Genomic DNA, 17,663 nt, shown 5'->3' on the forward strand with positions numbered 1-17,663 from the left:
ACCATCATCCGCATCACCATCATCGTGTCACTGTCCAAAAACCACGAATCACCATCATCATCCCTCTGCCCGATCTGCCTTAATACCAACAGGAGCTCGAGTGTCATGTGCTGCAAAGTTTACTGTTCTGCATGCATGCCTTTCTGACGGCCAAAGTCGCTTCCGTTGATCCCACCTTTCTGAGCTCGATCCAGCAAGCCTAGACGGCGGTAGGCTGCCCCATCCCTGCGGCCATGGCCACGCCGCGAACCGGCTGCTACAGAAGGTAAGCGCCTCGGATGGCACGTGGACGCAAAGCGAGAACTAAAGACTAGGTGGCATAGAGAGAGAGAGAGAGCTTAAAATGGTTCAGCAAAGAACTGACGATACGATAAGGAGTTCTGTGGATTGCGCAGCACCTGCGAGAGGACAACGCGCGATACGACGCGCGATACGACGCGAGACACAGTGACGGTGTGCAGAAGAACACTGAACTGGCCTGAAATCATGGTCAGTTCTGCGTAGTTTGGTTTGTCTTGATTTAGCAAGACGCATTAATTGGTATCCAGAGAGAGAGAGAGAAGCGGTATTTGACGCTCTGATAACAGGGTTCCCGGTGTTCGCGTTACCAAGATTCCAGGATTCACTGCACCTGGAGACAGAGACGACACTAAGGCACTCATGTGTTCAGAACGCGGCAATTAGACATAAGAAAGCAGCTTAAAGAATAGGTTTCATTCGTTGGGATCGTTGGCGCTAGGACAACTGGACATTCGGACGCACAATTGGACTGGCAAGTGTATCGCGCATTAATTCAGAAATGGGAACAGAATCCTTCAGTCTCCATACTGTATGCAAAACTGCAACGAAAGGTTACTTACTTTGTTGAAACATTCGATTGTAGCGCCTCGATAAAATGGCTGCCAAGAGAAGTCGACATTGTAGAGGGTCATCCCCACATTGTGATTCGATGCTAATGTGGTCCATGGCCTCGGCACTTGTCCTTCGAAAGGTTCTCCGAGAGCTCCGGCCCACTACCGGCCACTGATTGATGACGGTCATTTGAATTTTACCCATTGAGCCGGCAACGTGACACCTGTGGTCCGATAAGGGAGCCAGCGACGACCGAGCATGGATTGCTATGCTTTCTGATTTAAAGCAGGTGAAACCAATGGCTCATGGCACGCTACGTTGCACGCTTCAAGGCATGGGAGAGCAAAACAAACCCGCCATGCCCCCGATGCCTGGACGGACTTTGATTAAGGTTCTGCTGTTGGATTTGTTAGATTATATTGGTCACCCGATAAGCCCATTTATTTGCGATGGGGTGGGAGACCTGATGGTCATGCAAACCTTCGATACCTGGTGGCATTGACTTCCACGCTAATAAATCCGGAAAAGTTGATTTGTCGCTGCAGGTCCGACTACGAAGAGGAGGACAAATCCGATTATGCCCAGCTCCAGTGTCCTCCGGGGGCCCTGTTTGTTCCGGGGAGAGGACCTTTGGGGATCGATTGAAAATTGAATTAAAGCACAAAATCACACGAACACACTCGGTTGAATGTGGATGTCCAGTTTGAATTGCGATAATAATGAGCTAATTTGCATTAAAATCTGAGAATCCAAATGGGAAACGGCGCAGAGCTGCTACAGACACAGGGAGAGGAAGCAAACGCATGGCTCTGTTTTGCGTTGGGAAGGAACTAATAAGTAGCCTAATGGAAAAGCACTCTCACGCATACACATGGCCCCGTACACGCACGCAATTAATACCCTCCACCCACCCGGCAAATGGCACCACATAGCATAGCTAATTAGAATGTAGGAGAGCACGGCCGGGGGCGAGAGAAGGAAGGATAGAGCGAGAGATATATACACACCCACCAAAAAGGCGTTAAAGGGGCGAGCCGAGACAGAACTCGCAACGGCTGCGTGGTCCAGGAACTTTAAACCAAACTACGAATAAAAATTTAGCACAATGTAGTGGACCGAGCACAGATACCGAGTCGTCGGCGTAAGGTAACAATTTAAACTTCGGTAGATAGTATCTTTGCCCCCTCTTTGGAGGTCCTTGAAAATGAGGACTCTTCAGCCTGTTGCCACAGTATCTAGTGGACAAAAGCCCCGTGTAAAGAATGTGATCCTCTGCAAAAGAAAACAAAAATTACACCGAATATCCTCTCTGCTCTCCTACTTTCCTCTCCATATCTGCTTATCAGTATCTCCGCTTATATCAAAACACCGCGTACCACGGTACCGCGCGAGTAATCCAAGCAAACCAAGCTCTAAATAGACTTTTATCTGTTAGGTGGAAATGATGATGGAACAAAACAGTAATCAAAATGTAATAGTAAAACACAGAAAAAAACAGACATACACCCAACCAAAGCGAAAAGCAACAGATGTTCAACAGAAAAAGAAAAAAAGCATTACAGTAACCCAATAGCGCCCAGTAACTCCCTGAAGTGCGCCATTCATGACAAGGCGCATGCTACGTACATTACCCAACGGCACTGACGACTGCCTGCAAGCTATATATTGGAAGCACAGTGTAGCGCAGCGCAGCCTAAAAAGGATGATTGGCTGGCGGAGAGATTGCAGAAACACACGCAGAGATTGCAGAAACACACGCAGAGATTGAGTGCAGAACGCAAACCAGACCAGATAAATTCCGAACCGAACCGAAAACAAACAAAAAACCGTGAGTCCTCGCGCGCATGAGTAGATTGGCTGGCTTTTCTTCTTCTTCTTCTGGCATGAAATACCATGTTCCGTTGTTGCGCTCTTTTGTTACCTGTGTTTACCACAAGTTCTTAGACCGTTTGATAGTTTACTCACCGTTTGCTAAGCGCTTTTTGCGTTGGTTTTATTCTCCATGAAAATTTCTTTCTGGCTCACCATTAGTTTACATTAGTCCCTCTTTCCTTTTTTCTATTGTTCGATATTTTTTCTCTCGATTTTCTAGATTTAAAACCAATCTTCCCTTGCATCACTCGCGAGGGTGAAGGGAAAGCTCAACGTTCTTTGTTCTTTGGGAGCAAACTCGCGTACAGGACACAGACTCCAGCGCAGGAGTGCACTTTATCGTCTTCCCTTTGCCTTCTGTCTCTCTCTGCCTTTCTCTCTATCTTTATCTGATCCGCTTTAAATTACCCTTTTCGGTGCACTACAGCCGACAGCGAAGCGTTTGTTGTACTCTAAAAACAGAAAAGAAAAAGCGAACCGATGCGATACAATTATATTTATGTGTCTTAATCCGCAAGCATAGCAGCATATCACAAGTTTTTTATGGCGCCAAAAGCAAGCTAGAAGGAGCGCGTAGGAGCGACGAGGAGAAGGAGAGCAGGATTAATGGAAAGCAATGTCTTTGCGTGCCACTTATTTAAACGTAGCTCTGTTGTTATTGTAGTATTCGATGATAAGGAAAAGGTTTTATATTTTCTCGAAACTCGAAAACCATCTTTACCCCAATACCGTTGATCTGTTAATGCTGTGAGAGATTTGTTGTTGCGTGCATATGCGTTCTAATCATTTATCAGGAGGTGGGAGGTGAGCAAGTGATAAAGCAAAATGATCTGGATGAAGATGGTGATGATGGCTTCCTTAGCGAATCGGTTACAATCAGTTTCGGTGGCTTCCAGCGTGAATCTCATTCGTTTCGCCTTTTTAAACCATCTACTACTTACCTTAACGAATGCTTCCTAACGTTTCCCGGGTCAATCCGTCTCCGGACCGGACTTAAGCACATTCTGAGAGGTCTTTTCAGGAGAGAAGATGAAGTAATAGTAGCAGTAGATGTAGCAGCAGCAGCCATCACCACTTACTCTGACTAACCGTGTGATCTTTTCGGTGATGCATTCTTCATAAGATCCCTACGGGGGATGGGAAGCAAATTAAAGATTGATCTTTTAAGTGGAGCAAACAAACATAGAAACCAACAAAATATATATATACACACATTACATATATGTATATTATATACTAATATTAGATATACACATATACAAACCATAACTACACACAACTTACACAAAAAACACACAGTCAGTCAGTCTGTTAGTAAACCGCGTACGATCACTATTTAAGTGGAGATCTCTCATTTGTCTCCCGGTAGCATACAAGCATACGACGAGTATATTTACATGCGAAGCACGATCGAAGCACGGATGGTGATCGCTGTGGAGGGCTCCACAAGATTTGTTCCCCATTTTCAAAATGCTTACTTCCTTCCGGTAGTACTTCCCCCTTCGTTCGACTCCACGCATGATCGTCTGGTTGATGTGGTCCGTTTTGATCCTTATGAAATCCTTAGATCGCACGCTAAACCAAATACACACAGAAACATACACATTCATCGGCACATTCTACTCGAATGCACACTCGTCGGCCGCAATTTACTAGGAATGTTAAAAATACAAAAAAAAACAAAAGAAAAATCCAAACATTTAAACTCAACCATGCTCACGACTCTCTTGTTGCCGGATTGGCTTAATTTTCGGGAGGCAGAGAGAGGCCACTGGAACTGGAGGATTACTGGGGGGAACCAAGAAAACGACATTTGTGGGATGGGGAGTGGGATAAGCACTTAAGCATAAGGGGCTTAGGGCTGCGCACGTGCTGCGGATCGATTTCATTCGAAAATTCTAAGTCATTTTAAGGCCTGCGGATTACAAATTAATGTTAAATTTAGCTAGGTTAATTGTAATATATCTTTCCGGTGCGCTGACGGAGGTGCAGCTTTTTTGTTTGAGAATGGGCGGTGAGGCGTTGTTGGGTTGGTGAAGCGAGGAGATTGATTGACGGCCCCGATCGTTCCGTAGACGCATAACTAAGTCGATTAGTAGTGCCCAGCAGAAGAAGTAATCGCCAAGCCACACGTGTACTCCCCGCCACACATTAGACAAAACAAGAAAAAAAACCCCTAAGGAAAACCGACGCAGGGCATAGGCCACGATAAGTGCGCTATTGCCGGAGGTCCAAAAGTGAAGGAGGACTTGACGGAGGGACACAATGATGCGGTGGTGCGGAGAAAGGAGAAAAATCAAAATTGAAATATAACGAACAAATGGTCACCACTATACCCAAGCGAGAACGTGTCGAGAGTGTATCATTCGTATCTCCGAAGCAACCGGAAGACTAAGGAAGGTAAGGATGTTCCTCTTACTAAATTGCTTAACAGGTGCTATAACCGACGAGTATTTACCATTGTCTTCAAACGATTTAATGTACCTTCTTTCATTGTTTCAGACCGTTTCTACACACAGCCAAAATTTGGCGTCTAAAGTCAAAAAAAGAGAACTTCATTTTTCCAACATTTTGGAAAAAATAATGGCAGATGGAGACAAATTTACATCTACGGTACGGCCTACACTGGAGCGCAGCATTATGTGTCTGCCGATCAGCTTAAAGCATATTACATTTTTAAAAAAGCTGTTTGCAGGTGTGTTAAAGTTATTTCGCGATGATTCTGTAGTTTTTCTGAAGTTCTTCTTTTCAAGCGTCCCTACACACACCATAATTTTTTTTATATGGAGCTTTTGACTTTTGCCGACAATTTTGACTTTAGCCGCCAAATTTTGGCTGTGTGTAGAAACTGTCGAAGAGATGAAGACGAGCAGAACTTCTTTGAGGATTTCATTATTCATGTTCCATCTTCAAGTTATATTTCGTTTCTTGGTTCTGCTTAAGATGCTAAACGACTTCGTTCATTCTGTTCACACCCTTCCCGATGATGAGCCGCTACGATACACTAGCCATCGCTGGTGGCATCCATAATGGTGGTTCGCTTGAACAGATCGAGCGTAAGCGTACTCAGAAAGACGGGCAGTGATCCGTGCATGTTGAGCAACCCATCAACCTGCTCCAGTAGCGACTGTCCGTAGCGTGAAGCCAGCATGTTCAGCTTGCCGCTCGATTCGTCGAGCTGGAAGTTCAGATAGTCCTCATCGTTGTCCGCGTACATGCTCCGGACGCGGTAGTTGTTGTTGCTGATCCGATCGACCCGATACCCGAACAGCAGGTAGCATATGTCCCGGAACTCGACCGACGCTTCGCGGAACTTTTCCTTCATCTGCTTCATCTTCGACTCGAGCATCTCGGCCTTGGCCCGCATATTGTTCAGCTCCATTACGTTCATCGTCATGTTGCCGCTCGTGACGCTCGCTTCCAGCTGCTGCTCTCCGCCGTTCTCCTGCATGCTGCGAATCTTCGCCCGCAGCCTCTCGATTTCCGCCTGCAACTTCTCCACCGAATTCTGGTGCTGATCGAATGCTTTTACCGCCAAGCTCTCGGTGTGCCGCAGTACGGGCGCGATAGACCGCACACGGTTCTGTTCAATCTCCAGTTCGAGCTCCTGCTTACGGCGCCGTATCATTTGGTTCTCCATCCGAAGTGAATCGATCTCTTTCCGCAGCTCCTGGTACTGCTCGCTGGTCAGTGCATTTGATACCTCTGTGGGATGAGATAAATCACGTTTAGGGATAGAAGCGGAGAACAGATATTTTCGATATCTTACCGGTATCGGAGACGACTTGTTTCGACTGTATCTCAGCTTCGAGCTTTTGGCAATGTTCCTGATAGTTCGCCAGCACCTTCTCCAGGCTCTTGATACGCTCTTGCAGCTGCTGTGAATCCTGACCCGCCTGTGCAATGGACTGGTTAACTGTAAAGCCAGAACAAAATGGTCAATGTTAGCCAACATTTTGTGGACCTTATGGTTCCTAGCGTTCTTACTCGTTAGGTCGTTCTCATAATTTTCGACGACCTGCTTCATGCAGTCCCGTTCGGAGATGACCAGTTTCAGCTTGCGCTGGACTCGCTGCAGCACCGATTGGTAGTGTTTGAGAGAGCGCTTGTACTCCTCCGACTGCTTCTCGAGGGAATCCTTCTCCATCCGCAGCCGATCGAACGCTTCCCGTGTTTGGTGCTGTTCGCTCACCGCCGTCGACTGTTGGCTGGTCAGTATCACATCCTTCTGGAGCAGCTGGGCAATGTGATGCCGTAGCAGCGCCGCCGACGGTTCACTCCGTTGCGTACCGTCCTTCTTGGGGCAGTAGTCCCGTCCAAGTTGCTTCCAGTCGTTCAGCTCACTCTCCAGTTCCTTCACACGGACCTCAATCGTGGCCGCGGATGCCTCCTGCTGCTCGTACCGATCGACTCGCGCTTGCAGATTGGACACCTGCTCCTCAAGCAGCAGCTTGTTACCGATCAGATCGCGCAAGTTCTTCAGCTCCTCGCGCATGCGAATGTTTTCGTGCTCGTACTCGGTACACTTCATCAATCGGGAGGTCGTCACCTTGGATAGGTTCTTCCAATCCTCGTGACTGCCACACTCGAACTCGAGCTTCTTGACACGCGATTCCGTTTCTTCTAGCTTCGAGATTGTCTGCTCGAGCTCACGCTTCGTTTGATCGTACGCATCAGCCTTGGATTGGAGTGTATCGTTGATTCCGCGCGTTACGTCTAGCTCTTCCTGCACACCGGACAGTTGTAACATCAAGTCGGACACCTGGGCCGTGAGCTCACGGATCTCGCTACCCAGCTCGCTCGTATCGCAGTTGTACTTCTGCTCCAGCTTCTGCAGTGCAGATTGCAGGCCAAACTGTTGATCATCGGACGTCTGTTTGAGCTGATTGAACTGATTGCGGGTTCGGACGAGCTCTTCTTTCGCTGCGTGCTCCCGCTTACGCACCGCGGTCAGGTGCTTCTCCAGTTCCGCCGCTTTCTTGCTACTGTGGGCGAGCTCTTGCTCAAGCGAAGAGATTTTATGCTGATTGCGCAGCTGGTTCGTTGCCATCACCGTGTTTTGATGTTCGATTTCCTTCTTCAGAACCGTAATCTGGTAGGAGAGGAGTGTTAAGAACCGGTGGTTAGCATCGCGAGAACAGTGCAGAACGATGAGCGTTGGATGATGCTTACCCGTGAGCGTGCTTCGATAAGATCCGCCTTCATGCGGCGCGTTTCCCAAGGACTTTGGGCGACCAGCTGGGTTGTGTTGACCGTCGACGAGAGAGATTCACTGCTCGTGTTCACATCGTGTAGCGTATCGTTGGCCCCGCTCAGGCCCAACCCGGATATGCGACGCTTCTTCCGACCTGAAACGGAACCGGCGTAAGTAAGCAAAAGACCGGCAAACCCGGAGCGTGGGTACTTACTGATTTCAAACGACGAGTTACTCAGCCGCGTGACATCGGCGGATTCGTCATCCCTGCCGATATCCATCATCGCTCAGCCGTTCGGTACGTTCTTCAGGGTTTCAGAGGCTGTAGTCTGCACAAAATTTGGGATTTTAATCGGATTTTAAGCGGATTTTAGAGAATCGCATAAAAAATACACAAGCCCACGCAGAAAAAAGCCATTTTTGACACTGTTGACAGTTCCTCGAATTCAAGTTGGTACTAGGTGGTACCAAGAGGTGCCAAGTGGCCAGCCGGTTCGAAACCGATAAAACAACAACAATCCACCCTCCGTCCACGACCGCTATTTCGACAGAATTGCAATTTTTGTGAAACCGCGCGTAGATAAAAGGAAAAATGAGCATGCAAGGATGGATCAAGGAAGAGCTCTCCAAGTGCTTGTGCTTCGAGATTCCGGATGCGATGATAAGGTGGGTGAGTGGCATTTTCCAATCTGGTCCGTTTGTTTAATTGGTGTTCTTCTGTTTGCAGCTACATCTGCAGCATCCGGGAAGGCAATGCAATCGACGAATACTTCCGTTCGCTGCTGGATTTCAACAATCCGGAACATGTAAAGTTCCTGGGCGATCTGAAGCGCCGAATGGGAACCCGTCCCGGCACACAGCCATCCTCCAAACAGACCTCGTCAGCTGCTTCGTCTGGAAAGCAGAAAAAGCAGGCCGATCCGCCTCAGCAAAAGCAGTCACAGCAGCAAGCGAAAGGAGGAAAGGCAGCACCGGCAGTGCCTACTAGTAGCAGCAGCAATGCCCCAACCCAACCAGACCCAAAACCAGTTGCTGGTGGATCGAAAAAGAAGCAAAAGTTTGTCTCACTGTACGGTGAGAATGGGGAGCTAAAGAATGTGGTGAAGCTAAAGGGACGGCACCATTGTGACTGCCAGGCGGTGAAGCACAAGCTGATCAACAACTGTCTGCACTGTGGCCGGATCGTGTGCGAACAGGAGGGCAGTGGACCGTGTCTGTTCTGCGGATCGTTGGTGTGCACGGCCGAAGAGCAACAGCTGATCGATGCGGCATCCCGCAAGGGCAACCAGCTAAAGCGTTCGCTGATGGAGCAGGAACGGCCGAATGGTTGGGCGGAAGCGCTGGCCACCCGTAACCGGTTGCTCGAGTACGATCGGAACAGTGCGCGCCGAACGGCCGTGATCGACGATGAGTCCGATTACTTCCGCACGAACTCCGTTTGGCTGAACGATGCGGAGCGAACGAAGCTAGAGCAGCTGGAGGAGGAACTGCGAGAGCAGAAACATGCCAGCCGGCTGTCGCGCAAGATAACGTTCGATTTTGCGGGCCGCCAAGTGATCGAGGAACCGGCGTTGACAGAGGAAGTCGAGGACGCCATTCTGCGCTCCGTGGATGAAACTCTGTCCGGGAAACCGAAGATGAAATCGAAATCCAAAGGAGAAAATGGCCAGGAAGCGGCAGAGCAACCGATCTCTACCGATGGCACGAGCACCCATCCCAAGCTGATCGGACCAGCCCCGCTGTTTGTCGAATCTGGCAACTGTACCGCACCGCAGGGCTTTCGACCGAGCAACGGATTCGATGGAGTGTACAGTCGATTGCAGGATAAGCAGTTTCTTGAGATGTCCGATCTGCGGCATTGCTTGTCGATGCATCAACCGTGGGCATCGTTGCTGGTGGCCGGTATCAAACGGCACGAGGGTCGCACCTGGTACTCGTCCCATCGGGGCCGCCTATGGATTGCATCCACCGCCAAACCAGTCTCTCCAGAGATGGTCCAGGAACTGGAGGACTTCTATCGTCGCCAATACCCAGAGGAGAAGCTGGAATTCCCTACCCAGTATCCTGCCGGTTGTCTACTTGGTTGTGTCACCGTACAAGACTGTCTGCCACAGGAAGAGTACCGGAAGCAGTACCCCAACGGGGAATCCGACAGTCCGTACGTTTTCATCTGTACGGATGCACAGGAGCTACCGATACGGTTTCCCGTTAAGGGAGATCACAAGATATGTACGTTATGCTGCGTTATCACGAGCGTATGGTCATCGTGTGCTAAATGAATGGTTTCTCTTTTTGCATTCCAGATATGTTGGAGAGCAAAATACATCAAGCTGCTGTGAAATCCCTGCAGAGGCTGGCCCCAAGTGGATGAATGAGCATCGAGAGGAACGATTGGCTGGCGCAATAGTTCGTTTAAAAAGTGGAAAACTATCTGATATACGTTCCCTATGCAATAAATGTTATTCTATGATACCGTTCATATGTTCTCTAATGTTTTGCGATGTGGTACATTTACTCAACCGGTTAATCTACTCATTATTTTATATGGTATAAAGGTGTTTATCTATTAAGGAACTAGATTGAACTTTGTGTCATGTTTTGCAGGAAATTCATGGGGAAGATTAAGTTACAATTTGCAATGCAATTTTCACCAATGGAGGATCGCCAATATTCATGCGATTTATCGATGATCTTTTTTTCCAAATTAGATACAATACCGAAATACGAGACTGAGGAATATTTCAAAGATCGGAGTAGAACTCTCGAGCATTAAACCATTAGCTTGATTTTTCAGTGCCAATCTCTTCTGTTATTTTAAAAAGACGTGCTGTACATTTAATTTAAAAAGACGTGAATGCAAATGTATGTGCAAATGTGATAACTGTATAGCATACGGGAAATATAGGAATTGATTTTAAACAACATTAAAATCAATCCAAAACTGTAGTATCAGGACGATACGAAACACCTGTTGTGGTAAAGAATGATATAGCTCCAGCAAGCGAACAAACAAAATGCCTGTTTTTCGCAATGCTCATCCTAAATCGTTGCATGCTAATTATATAAAAATTTCTTAATACCTTCAATACGCATACATCAAAACGGTAGTCTGTGCTAATTGTATTATTAAAACCTAAGCTGTTAGTTTTCGGTCTGATCAACTGCAGACTTTGCTTCAGTATTCTGTACTTTTGGAAGCATACAATGCTAAAAAAAATGCAAATCAAATAGAATTATGCGGAGGAAACGTATTCCATTTAAAACCATTGGCCATCACAAGCTTTTTTATTGCTTATTTATTATTTTATTTTATATTTTTAATAAATTATATGTTTAAACTTTGACTCTAGGGCATTTTTAAAAGACTCTCTGACCAGTTTTGTACACCTAAATGGGTGACAAAATAGACCCTTTGTTACCTTTGTCATTGTTTTTTTTTTTAAATAAAAACTTCTCATTTAAAAATCGCTGCAAAATTGGATGGAACAGATAATGAAAACTGAATACGATCGAAAATTTGATCAAAATAGACAAATAGGGAGGCAGGTCTGTGTATTTGGTGAGCTCACATCAAATTAATCAATCACCAACATCAATTAAATTGTGCGGCAGTGTCCAGCACAGCCTCCTTCAATTGAGGGAAACTCCTTAAATCGATGAAATATCAAAGCAAGTGTAGCTCGACAATCACATCTCGCATTTTAAAGATGTTCCTATCCTGAATTGATATGGCTGCCGATATGCGTTTGCCCCCACCAAAAACAATCGCCTCCCATCTTCACACAAATCGCTCTGTCAGCCGCAATGCACACATTAAGTAGCGCTCGGCTCGGCCCGGCCATAATGGCACGTGGCGGCCATGCCATTCATAAATCAATTCATGCGGTAAATTATAGTAATTACAGGGAAATTGCAAATTCGCCGAGAGTAGCCCGAACCAAGGCCATCGATATGCGCGCCACGAGCATGGAATAAGCCTCGTCTGCCTGTCTGCCATCCTACCTGCCTGACCTCCATGGCATAGCACTCGCACATTGGTGGTTATGGCAACCGCATAGTTGTCGCGCACAAAACATCCAGCAGCCAGCAAACGTTCATAATCAAAAGGCATTAATGCCGGAAATGGGCCAGCAAATCAAACAAACAGAAGCCACCAGCACGCAACGCGCGTCCATACATTCCAGGGATATTGGTGGCGCTGAGACGCCTTGCCGCTCGCTTCCTGCAGTCTCTTCACCCTCAAGGTATCTCATTCCACCGGGGCCTGGGTATCGCTCCCGGGGTTCCCGGTGAGTCCACATGAAATGTTTATTAAAACGCTGATAATAATCCGATTTAAAATTTAATTTTCGATAAGCCAAAGCAATAGGTACCCGCTGACCCGCGCTCCTTCTTGGCATTGTGCCATCCTGTTCCACCGCCAAGGTACTTGAAAGCCCAACTCAAAATGCAAGACGGTGTTTCGCTCGTTGAAACGATTATACGCTCTCCCTTCTCCCTCAGAGGAGCTTGTCCGCGTCGTCACCGTCGTCTTCCATGCTTCTTCTCATTATTGACGGCTCACCAAAACACGACTCTTGAGCGCCATCATTTCGGAATGCCCCATCACCCCCGACGGCCAAAAAAACTTCAACGCAGCTTAAGGAATGAAGTACGGAATGGGGAGCATGGAAAGTATGATAATCCACCTTAAACATGGTCCCGGACCGAGATGGCTCAAAGTGGAGTCGATTCTCTCTCTCTCTCTCTCTCTTTCTCTTGGGTACTAGATCGACTTGTTAGAGGGGTCGATCATCGTTCAGCCGTACATCAACCTTTGCATTGCGTCGCTACCCAAACAAATTATCCTATTACTGGATGTTTAATTTTGGCCAAACCCTGGAAGGAGGAGCAAACAAATACGCGGCTACTATGATCTTAAGATAGCAACCCCTAAAAACCACTCTACACCGTAGCAACAATCTCCACCCAGCAACCGTACCTGCGTTGCCAGGATACCGGTAGCAGCAGCATTTCAAGGCTAAATGTAAAGAGTGGCCTGTCTTTCTACGTGCCAGATAGAAAAGAGTGTTAAACGGGACTTAAAAAAAAGGGGAAAAAACGAAGAAACCAGCGACTGATTGCCATTCGACCGATATTGTGTACCGCGCTAGATGGACCAACGCTGCGTTCTCTCCGGTCTGGTTCTGGTACCATTTGTCACCACCACGGGTACTCGTTTGGCCACCACCTTACTAATGATGTTATGCCCGCAGACGGTTGTTAAGCCTGTCACAATACACAGAATGGCGGGGCAAAACACGCCATCCCTGGACGGTGAACTTGAGTGTTGGATGTAGATTTTTCAAATATCGTTTCTAAGGTCGCACGAGACGCAGGAAACTGAGTAGAAAAGACGACAAAAAACGAAAAAAAAGATAAAGTACCAGGCGCCTCCATTACCGTCGGTACGATGCAAATCACTCTGAGCGAGGTAACGAGCATACCATTAGCCTTTTTTGGGGTACTCGTGTTCGTGCATTTGCATGGTGCAATGGCACGGTGCTGGCCCTGGCTGGCCAGTTGTGGTGCGCCACCCCAGTGGCCGCGGCCTTGAGTAAGAACCAGCCACCGATTGGCAGCGTGCGGTGGATTCTAATCGGTGCAGACCACCCGCACCAGGCTCTCGTCCCAGTCTGTTCTCTCTCTCTCTTACTCTCTATCAGCTCATAAGGGTAGAATAAACAACGCGATCCCAAGGAGCCTTGTCTTCCTGGAGCATCCCTTGGAGTTCTATCTAGCTCATTTGTGCTGGCGTTTGTTTTTGCTCCTTCGAATGCGTTTGGCAATGTATGCGCGTGTATGCTGGCATTCCCCGGGAACCATAAAGCTCGCAACGAAAGTCCAATCCGAGAGCCACTACAGAGCGAGAGAGAAAGAGAGTATTTTACGTTGTTTCCGATCGATCAGCTCACCACTACCAGCGTGTCCGTGCGCGAGTACAACGCCAGGAAGCCACCAGCTGGCTGGCTGGCTGGCCAGTGCGGCTACTACTGCTGAGCGTACGGAGAGACGACCAACCTGCTGATGGCAACGACGACGACGACGACGTCGCCGTCGAGTAGTACGCACGCACCAACACTGCTGACCGACGCGACCGGGACCGGACGAGTTGAGTCGAGACACCATCATCATCACCGCCGCCCTGACCAACCCCCATCACCCCCGGGGTGAGGTTCGGATCCCGGTACCGAAAGTGAAAACTGTACGAGCGAGAGAGCACACTAAGACAGACAGCGAGCGTGGGCTCGAACCGAAGTAGCAGCAGAGTGAAAGCGGGAACAGCTTGCGCGTGGGAGGACACTCGAGAGAGAAAGGACGAGCCTCCTCGCCGGTTCCTGCTAGAGCCAGGACTCTCGGCTTCCTTTTTTTTGCACCCGAACCCGAACCGAAGCACCCGAAGCACCCCGAGAATGTTGGAGCAGCCGGAGCGCAGCCGGAGTTTTGTGCGAGTGCCAACGGTTGACCGAGTGCAGTGCGTAGGCGGTTGTCGTGGACGTAACCACCACGTGCTACGGGTCCGTTTGCACGCACGGTAACACAGGTACACACGCAGACAGGCACACCTTCAGTTGGCTATTAAGTTGTAGCAGCAACACCACTCCAACACTACAGCTGCTACTCTTGTGGCCTTCTAGGATTTGCCTTTTGTTGTTTGCCATTAGCCACCGCGCGTCCTCGTCGTCGCGTTCTGTTCCGTTCTGTTCTGTGCACCTTCACCAATCCGTCCGTCCATTTTCCGTGTGTTGTAGTTCCGTTTTTCTTTTCGGTGCGTGCAAATGTGCTGCAGTTCCAAACGAGCAGGATAGCGAAAGGATAGCGTTTCTGCGTGTCTCCTCCTAAAACAATGCAGAACTTTGTGGTGCTTTGATCTATCGCGTCCCTATTGTCTCTTATCGTTGTGGTGTTTACATGGTACAGTGGTTCAGTGCTTCACATATCGAGCTAATCGTTGCCGCAAGGAAGCTCACGGATGTCGAGGGGCTCCTGTTTCCAGGATTCCCTTGGCCTACTCGACTGGTGGCGGGCACACCAGTTCAGTGTACTGAGTGTTTGTTGTTGTGAAATTCCTACACATCTAGTATGCGTTTGTTTGTGGAATGAAGAACGAAATCCCCTTTTTTGGTAGCTGCCCGGGACCTAGAATAGAAGATAAAATGCATGTTATTGTTATGGTGGCCAAACAAATATCCATAAATGAACCGAAACACACCGATGCACACGCAATTCCAAGTGGAAGTAGTGTCCATGGTGCTAAAACACCCTCTCTACGGGTGCACTACGGGTTAATGAAGGCCACGACGACGGCGAGGTCGTCAGGCGACCTTCGGAGTGCGCCCGGCTGCCTAGGTCTGGTCACGATGCTCTCGAGCAAACCTCAAACGTATAACGACGAGCCCCCAGCCCGGTCGCCCACACTATTTGCCCGGGGCAACAACACACGTGCCGGCACACAAACACACACACACATACACATTTGTGGGTGGCCTTCAAATTGCAAAGCGCAACAGCAACAGCAGACGACGCGGATGCCTGTTGCCAGGCCTCCTCCAGGCAAACAGGGAGCAGAATTTTTTAAACCTTTTTTTAAATCTTTTGTTTTTTTTTTTTTGAAGGACCTCTCCAGTCCATCCATTACACATTCCCCTTCATTCTGCCTTCTCTAGTGTGGCTGCGCTAATTGCCACGGGAGTTGCATTTTTCTTCTGTAAAGCTAAACATCACAGAAGGCCTCCCGAGGGTGTAGTGAGCTCGAGAGAGGTTTCCACCATTTTAAAGCAGGCCTTGACGAGTGTGCTGGTCAAGCACTGCAAGGTTGCCAGGGGAAACACAACCACGAGTAGCGAATTGTAGGCATAAAGAAGAATCTTTTCCAAGAACCAACTAACAACCTTCCACGCGGATAAAAAAAACACAAAGCAACGGGAAAGTCACGTAACGGTGCATCGGAAACGCGTGTGCCCCTCAAATGCACTTCTGGGCGGCTCACTCACTGGCGCGCTTGATGTTACTAAGCGGCTTCTGCCGCACGAGTAAATCCCACCAATGCAGTTGACCTAATTGCCTCTTTTGCTTCCTCATCCTCCAGTTCTAGTGGAACCACCAGTCAAGGTCACCATTAGCCAGCACTGCACCCACTAGCGTTCTGCGGCGTGTCTGTGCATCACTTTCGCGGGGTGCACCATATCTCGAGAGCGCTCGTACCACAGCCAGGCAGCAGCCGATAACCCCCTATCTCGTTCCAACCACTTCGCGCATTCTGTTATACATTCCTGTATTCCTCTGTTTTCCTTTTTTAACCCTTTTGGTCCTTCATTCCCTTTGCATATCCTATCAGAGGTCCTTTCCAATTCCTGTCCTATTTCCAATGGATGGACAAGAGTGTTTCAAGGGTTTTCATAAGTGATTTGATTGGACTCACGGATCTGTTATCCACTTACGGTTGTGTGTGTCCGTGCTCGAGTGTTGCATTGAATTGTCCGTGAAGAAGGTTCCCGTTTATTGATGGTTGTCCTCGTCGACACCCCCCGCTTGCTTGCTTGCTGACGTCCGCCATCACTTCGTCCACCTACTCCCAGTAGTCGGCTTGTTGGCGAAATTAGATCGGAAGTGTAGTATGTGTGGCTGTAAGTGTGCGTGAAGCGGAAGAACGCAAAACACCGCCAAAAGCCGCCAAACAACACAACATCGGCTACTGAGACGACAACGGTAACGCGGACGACGACGACGACGACGACGACGGCCAGCAGTGACGATGGTGCCGTTGTGCTGCGGTCGTGCCAGAAGTGACATTGGCTTTTTTACACAAAGCACCCGACAAGCCCACCACCTTCTGGTAAAACTCCTGTGCCTGGTTTGTTTTTTTGTTGGAATTTTTTGGTGAGCAAAAAGAACCGCCACCAACCACCACCTACCACAACACAACGAGCAGTCAACGCCGCCTACTTCGTCATCTTCCCGCTTCGCCTCGAAGGTAAGTCAATGGACAGCATCAGCAGCATGGTAGTAGGCCGGCCGTGTACAGAGATGACAGGGCAGAAAATGATGAAACAAACGACAACAACAGCGACGATGATGATGACGATGATGATGGTAACGATAACAGAAGGCGTGTACGCCCGTACGCCCGTACGCCACGTTACGTAACATCCACCCCGCAAATGCCGGTTGCGGTTGCCCTGAACCTTGGTGGTTGGTGGAAATCCTCGCCACGGGATGGGAAGTGTACGGTGTACACCATAAATCGTCGCAAAAAAGGCGAAGAAGATGGCGGTCTCTCTCTTTCTCTCTTTCTCTCTCTCTCTCTCTCTCTCTCTCTCTCTGAAGAGGCGTCAGCAGAACAGAAACAATGGCGGCCGGGAAGCTTTCTTGCGAGTGGGCACGCAAACACTTGGGCAGTCACTGGTGGGGGGGTGGGGGGGAAGGAAGTGGTGCTGAAAGTGGCCACCGTAATCTGTAATTCGGAAGGAATTTCAAATGAAATTCAAGGGCGCGTGCACTGGTGGCGCGGAGGCGACATCGGCGTGTTCGCATGCTCAGCTGAAGTACAATCGTGCCCGAATGCTATCAAGATCCCGGGGATGCATACCAAGGGTCTGCGCTGTCCCCCCAGCACCAACTTCCAGGTAAAACGGAAGCAGGCGAGCGGTGCGGTAAAGATAAGTTCCCGGGAACACCGAAACTGCGACGAAATAAGAATAAACGC

General features: G+C 48.6%; 4 protein-coding genes across 6 annotated transcripts in view; 3 read left to right on the top strand and 1 right to left on the bottom strand.

Annotated features, from left to right (window-relative positions):
- The window catches only part of LOC126577340 (gamma-1-syntrophin), a 41,043-nt gene extending 35,986 nt beyond the window's left edge, over positions 1–5,057 (top strand). For 2 of the 3 annotated variants that reach the window (XM_050238869.1, XM_050238870.1), the window contains exon 11: positions 93–5,057. In XM_050238869.1, the coding sequence (XP_050094826.1) occupies positions 93–203 (111 nt within the window). In that variant the 3' untranslated portion in view covers positions 204–5,057. The remainder of the gene's footprint in view (positions 1–92) is intronic. The other variant, XM_050238871.1, reaches the window with a different exon arrangement.
- Positions 5,058–5,610: 553 nt separating this feature from the next.
- On the bottom strand, positions 5,611–8,314 carry LOC126574602 (mitotic spindle assembly checkpoint protein MAD1). The gene is made up of 5 exons (XM_050234881.1): positions 8,133–8,314; positions 7,897–8,072; positions 6,712–7,816; positions 6,494–6,640; positions 5,611–6,429 (listed from the first exon to the last, which is right to left on the bottom strand). Exons 1-5 carry the CDS (start codon positions 8,200–8,202, stop codon positions 5,729–5,731), a joined length of 2,199 nt encoding a protein of 732 aa, XP_050090838.1. The 5' UTR covers positions 8,203–8,314; the 3' UTR covers positions 5,611–5,728.
- Positions 8,315–8,440: 126 nt separating this feature from the next.
- On the top strand, positions 8,441–10,409 carry LOC126574928 (activating signal cointegrator 1). Its single transcript, XM_050235345.1, has 3 exons — positions 8,441–8,584; positions 8,646–10,147; positions 10,222–10,409. Exons 1-3 carry the CDS (start codon positions 8,511–8,513, stop codon positions 10,287–10,289), a joined length of 1,644 nt encoding a protein of 547 aa, XP_050091302.1. The 5' UTR covers positions 8,441–8,510; the 3' UTR covers positions 10,290–10,409.
- Positions 10,410–16,697: 6,288 nt separating this feature from the next.
- The window catches only part of LOC126575496 (uncharacterized), a 33,822-nt gene continuing 32,856 nt past the window's right edge, over positions 16,698–17,663 (top strand). The window contains exon 1 of the mRNA XM_050236213.1: positions 16,698–16,931. The gene's annotated coding sequence lies outside the window, so the exon portion shown is untranslated. The remainder of the gene's footprint in view (positions 16,932–17,663) is intronic.

Source organism: Anopheles aquasalis, chromosome 3 (assembly GCF_943734665.1).
Source record: "Anopheles aquasalis chromosome 3, idAnoAquaMG_Q_19, whole genome shotgun sequence".
NCBI classification, from domain to species: Eukaryota; Metazoa; Arthropoda; class Insecta; order Diptera; family Culicidae; genus Anopheles; species Anopheles aquasalis.